Below are 6,517 nucleotides of genomic sequence, written 5' to 3'. Positions count from 1 at the left end.
AAAAAGTACAGAAAAATATATAGCAGGCATCTTTGTATCCAGCAATGAGAATAAACAGATAAACAGATGATGAATTTTGCTGTTTTCTAAAAGTATTCTTTCTCGCTCTACATTTCAGATTCTCTCAAACATTTCAGACAAAGCTAGAACAATAGTCCTTGTTCCTTTTACTCTTTCAAAGATAGTAACCACTCTTGGAAGTTTCCACGCATGTCTTTTAGAATTTAACCCTTACAGGCCGGGCACGGTGGCTCACGCCTGTAATCCCAGCACTTTGAGAGGCCGACGTGGGCAGATCACAAGGTCAGGAGATCGAGACCATCCTGTCTAACACTGTGAAACCCCGTCTCTACTAAAAATACAAAAAAAAAAAAAAAATTAGCCGGGCGTGGTGGTGCTCCCCGTAGTCCCAGCTACTCCGGGGGCTGAGACAGGAGAATGGCGTGAATCCGGGAGACGGAGCTTGCAGTGAGCCGAGATCGTGCCATTGCACTCCAGCCTGGGCGACAAAGCAAGACGCCGTCTCAAAAAAAAAAAAAAAAAAAAAAAAGAATTCAACCGTTACAGGTATGTATTACAAAACAATATACTGCATTATTTGGTATTTTGAGATTTCTTATTAATGGTGCCATGCAGTATGTATCATTCTGCTTTTACATCCAACATTTTATTTGTAAGATTCATCTAAGAAAATATGTATAGAACCACTTCTTTGCTTGTAATGGCTAATACTGCCATTGTATAACTAAACCACTATTTTTTCATTCCACTATTGATTATACTTATTTCTTTCATGAATGTATTGTATTTCTTTTTTTATTATACTTTAAGTTCTAGGGTACATGTGCACAACGTGCAGGTTTGATACATAGGTATACACATACCATGTTGGTGTGCTGCACCCATGAACTTGTCATTTACATTAGGTATATCTCCTAATGCTATCCCTCCCCCCTCCCCCCACCCCACAACAGGCCCCGGTGTGTGATGTTCCCCTTCCTGTGTCCCTGTGTTCTCATTGTTCAATTCCCACCTATGAGTGAGAACATGCGGTGTTTGGTTTTCTCTCCTTGCGATAGTTTACTGAGAATGATGGTTTCCAGCTTCATCCATGTCCCTACAAAGGACATGAACTCATCATTTTTATGGCTGCATAGTATTCCATGGTGTATATATGCCACATTTTCTTAATCCAGTTTATCATTGATGGACATTTGGGTTGGTTCCAAGTCTTTGCTATTGTGAATAGTGCCACAATAAACATACATGTGCATGTGTCTTTATAGCAGCATGATTTATAGTCCTTTGGGTATATACCCAGTAATGGGATGGCTGCGTCAAATGGTATTTCGAGTTCTAGATCCTCGAGGAATCATCACACTGTCTTCCACATGGTTGAACTAGTTTACAGTCCCAACAACAGTGTAAAAGTGTTCCTGACTTTTTAATGATTGCCATTCTAACTGGTGTGAGATGGTAGCTCATTGTGGTTTTGATTTGCATTTCTCTGATGGCCAGTGATGATGAGCATTTTTTCATGTGTCTGTAGGCTGCATAAATGTCTTTTTTGAGAAGTATCTCTTCATATCCTTTGCCCACTTGTTGATGGGGTTGTTTTTTTCTTGTGATCATACTTATTTTTAAAGAGGGTTGCTGTGAGCATCATTGTAAATGCCTCCTAGTTTATATTTTGACTACCTTTATGTAGATATCAGAAATTTGTATTGCTGGATTATTAGATATGTGCAAATTCATAACTAGTTTAGGCAAATTGTCATCCTAAGTTCTCTGGTGTTTTTCTTCATCTGGAAAAGTGTAACACCTTCATCTCCATGTATTCCTACCAATACTTAATGTTATCAGACATTTTAGATTTTGTTGATCTAATAGAAATGAAACAACAATTTATTTTAATTTGATTTCCTTGAGTTCTGTGGAAGTTGGTGTTTTACATATTTAGTGGCCATTCCTATTTCTTCTTTTTGAATTGCCTTTTATACCCTGGTCTCTTCTTATTTTGGATGTTTTCTGATTTCTTTGTAAGAGTTCCCCATCTAACCTTAATTTCTAAAATCTTATTGGTTATATTATTTACAGATGCATCCAGCGTGTGTCTTGTTTTTAATTTTGTAGTGGGCACACATGCAGGTAAAAATTTCCCTTCTATTACTAAATCTTTAGGGATTTTCATTTCCAATTATCAAATAATTTTAATGGTTACAAACCTACTTAGTTTTTCTATTTCTTCTTCAGTTACTTTTGGTAGTATATGTTTTTCATTCAAATTGTTTCTACTTTTAAAAGTTTTAAAATTTATTGGCTTAAACTGTACTTAACTTTTTCTAATTTTTTTTTTAGTTTCTACTTTATGTCCAGACATGTCTCCTTTTTAATCTCTCCTATTGTCGTATTTATTAGTCTCCTACTGTGGCCATAAGAAATTACCACAAACTCAGTGGCTTAAAACAGCACACATTTATTATTTTGCAATTCTGGAGGTCTTAAATCCAAAATCAGTTTCATTGGACTAAAATCAAGGTACCAGCAGGTCTGAGTTCCTTCTGGTAACTATGGGCAATAATCTGTCTTTTTTTTTTTTTGCCTTTTCCAACTTTGAGGCTGTCCTCATTCTCTCATCACATTGCTTTCTTTCATTCCGACTCTACTGCCTCCCTTTTATAGAGATCCTTGTGATTACATTGGGTCTGCCTGGATAATCGAGGATAAATCTTCTCATTTCAAGATTCTTGAATTAATCATATATGTAAAGTTCCTTTTGCTATATGTTATTTGGTTAAATTGTATCCCCAGAAAATTCATATGTTGAAGTTCTAATCTCTAGAAGCTTAGAATGTGAACTTTTTTGGAAATAGGGTTATTGCCGATGTCATTAGTTAAGTTGAAATGAGATGCTCTGGAGTAGTGTGGGCCCTTAGTCCAATAAGACTGGTGCCTTTATGAAAAGAATGTCACATGAAGAGACAGGGACACAAACAGAGGAAAGACGATGGGAGGAGACACAGGGAGGACATGACCATCTCTAAGCTAAGGGATGCTTGTGACTATCAGATACTCGGAGCAAGGTCTGAAACAAATCTTCCCTAGCGCCCCAGAGGGATCATGGCTCTGCAACACCTTGGTTCCAGACTTTTGGCCACTAGAACCAGGAGACAGTAAATTTCTGTTATTCTAAGCCACCCAGTCCATGGTACTTTGTTACTGCAGCCCTAGAAAACTAATATACCATGTAAAGCAGCATATTCATAGACTCTGGGGTTTATGACATGGACATCTTTGGGGGCCAGAATTCAGTGTACTGCATTGTTTAACTATTTTCTATTTTCCTCATTATCAACATTATCAAGTATTTAACTCTTTTATTTCTTCAAATTTATTTGGCATTGGATTTTCCCTTAATTGTTTTGTTTTTGTTTCCTATTTGATTAATTTCTGTACTTGATTTTTAATTGAAGTATAATTGATATAGTGAAATAAATGAGTCATAAGTATGGAGTTAGATGAGTTTTGAAAACTGCAAACAGCCTTGTAAACCACACCCCTATCATGAAATAGAACATTTCTTTTCCTTTATCTTATGAAAATTCATCGTGCTCCACCCAAATAATTCCCCCTCACAGATATAATCACTGTTTGGCTTTATTTCACCGTGGATTAATTTGTCTACTTTAGAAATTCACATAACTTGAATCAAACAGTATATACCCTTTTGTATTTGGCAATTTTGCTAGGCATTATATAATCTAGGCTTGTTTGTACTGTTATGTGTATCAGTGGTTCAGGCCATTTTATTGCTGATTAATATTCCATTGAATGTGTGTGACACAAAATTTATTGATTTAGGATCTTGTTTATGGACGTTTTCTCAAATTGATGGCTATTATGAATGAAACTGTTGTGAACATTCTTGTACAAGTCTTTGTGTTGACATGTTTTTATTTTTCTTGGGTAAATGCCTAGATGTGAGTCACTGGGTTGTGGTAGAAATGCATTTAATTTTATGAAAATCCACCAAAGCGGTTGCCCAGTTTATGTTCCAACCATGTTCTAAAATTCCACATTCCAAAACTTTATATTTCAAAAATTTGTAAATGTTTATTAAAAATCTTTTTTCCACATCCTTACTTTTTATTTTGAAATAATTTTAGACTCACATAGAAGTTGCAAAAATAATGCAGAGTTCTCTTGCACATTTCACCCAGCTTTCTCTAATGATAACATTTTACATAACCATAGCTATGTACCATTATCATTATGTACTAGTATCAAAACCAGAAAAATTTATATTGATACAATAGTATTTATTAAACTACAGATCTTATTCTGATTCACCCTTTTTTTTTTTTTTGCTTAAAGAACTTTTTTTTTATTATTATTATACTTTAAGTTTTAGGGTACATGTGCACAATGTGCAGGTTTGTTACATATGTATACATGTGCCATGTTGGTGTGCTGCACCCATTAACTCCTCATTTAGCATTAGGTATATCTCCTAATGCTTTCCCTCCCCCCTCCCCCCACCCCACAACAGTCCCCGGAGTGTGATGTTCCCCTTCCTGTGTCCATGTGTTCTCATTGTTCAATTCCCACCTATGAGTGAGAACATGCGGTGTTTGGTTTTTTTTTTCCTTGCGATAGTTTGCTGAGAATGATGGTTTCCAGTTTCATCCACGTTCCTACAAAGGACATGAACTCTTCATTTTTTATGGCTGCATAGTATTCCATGGTGTATATGTGCCACATTTTCTTAATCCAGTCTATCGTTGTTGGACATTTGGGTTGATTCCAAGTCTTTGCTATTGGATTCACCAATTTTTATATGCACTCTTTTTCTGATATATACTTCTGTGACATTTTATCATATATATAGATTTCCCTAACCACAATTACAATCAGGATACAGAACTATTCCATCCATCACCCTAAATAAACTCCCTATATACACACTCCCCATCCATAACTTCTGGCAACCACTGTCCTGTAATTTTTACATATTGATAGTGTTATACAAGTTATTCCATTATGTGGATATGTACCACACTATATTTAACCATTCACTCAATGAAGCATAAAGTTTCTGAGATCCATCATGTGTTACCCGTACCACTAGCTTATTGCATTTTATTGCTCTGTTGTATTCCATTATAGGAATATTCCACAATTTATTTTTCTATTCCCCAGCTAATGGACATTTGGGTTGTTTCCAGCTTGGGGCTATTATGGTTAAAACTGCTGTAAACAAAAGTCCTTGTGTGAAGATATATTTTCATTTATTGTAGATAAATACTTAAGAGTGGAATTTCTGGTCCTATGTCAAGAGCAATTTATAAGAAACTGCCAAATGATTTTCCAATGTCATACTACTGATTTGCATCCCATCAGCAGGGCATAAAAGTCCCAGTTGCCCCACAACTGGTTGGATGCTTATAACAATTTCAAATACTGTAACTATAATAAAAAATTTGTTAGAGATGGTCATTTATTAAGCTAAGTTTCTTTTCTTTAATTACCATTCTCATACTGCCACACTAGTGTTTATACATTTATTTATCACTTGCATATGCAGATGAAAACTAGGCTACATCTCTGCCCAAGTAAGCTTCCACTGTGGGGTTTGGCTGGAGCCTCAACTGCAGGTTTGGGTACAGGCTTCAGGTGCCTGGGGAGGACTGTGTGCTTGCTGCACAGAAGTAGGTGGCTGAGTCTCCAGGCTGGGAATACATGATATGCAACGAAAACTGCTTGACACTTTTATTGAAGGAGATTTTGAATCTTCCTTCTTCCTTTTCACTCACAACTGAACGTATGGCTATCAATAATGCAGGGCCTTTCCCAGGGAATTGTCGGTACCATGGAAAGTAGTCAAATGCACTGTTCCCATAAGCACAGTTTATCATTGAAATCCCTCCTTTCTGGACTATCAAAGATTGAGGACTTTGTTTCACCTGCTGCTGGTCACTTTTCTCCTTCTGTTGGCCACTCACCCCTGTTTAGAGAGATAACAAAATGTCATTAGGCCCCCAGAATAATATTTTCTTCTTAAAGGGTCTACCTGCATGAGTCTGTCTGTACCCCAATTTTCTCATCCACCCAAGTTAGTAACATATCCTGAAGTTTCTCTTCCATTACTCACAGCATAGTTGAAGCCCCAGAATTAAAAATGATGCTCCTAAGATCTTGTCCATTCCTCCTGGCACCAGAACTCAGTGACAGCCCAGGTGGTCTTCCGGTCTTCCCAACCAGCTGAAACTCTGTAAATTCACCCTCAACTGAATTCTTTCAGCAGGCCCCGCCCTTTCACAAGTGCTTTCACTTAAAGCTGTCTCTGTCAAAGGAAGCACTTCCCCACTTTGTCCAAATTTAGAATTGCTGAAGATATATTCATTGGGAATCAGTAATCCTTTCTTTACACACAGATAAGTATCAGTTTATAATTTCTGTCTCTCAAGCCCCCTCAACTTTTCCTCAGACCTTTAAGATGGCTGGATATGTCAATAGA

At 36.8% G+C, this 6,517-nt stretch overlaps 1 gene segment (V, D, J or C); it reads right to left on the bottom strand.

Annotated features, from left to right (window-relative positions):
• Nucleotides 1-5,669: 5,669 nt before the first annotated feature.
• On the bottom strand, nucleotides 5,670-6,203 carry LOC129054201 (T cell receptor alpha variable 23/delta variable 6-like). The segment is given in 2 exon segments: nucleotides 5,670-6,004; nucleotides 6,152-6,203. Coding segments are annotated over 2 exon segments (387 nt in total).
• Between the last annotated feature and the right edge of the window lie 314 nt (nucleotides 6,204-6,517).

This window comes from Pongo abelii, chromosome 15 (genome assembly GCF_028885655.2).
Source record: "Pongo abelii isolate AG06213 chromosome 15, NHGRI_mPonAbe1-v2.0_pri, whole genome shotgun sequence".
In the NCBI taxonomy this organism is placed as follows: Eukaryota; Metazoa; Chordata; class Mammalia; order Primates; family Hominidae; genus Pongo; species Pongo abelii.
This window is presented reverse-complemented; position numbering and strand designations above follow the sequence as displayed.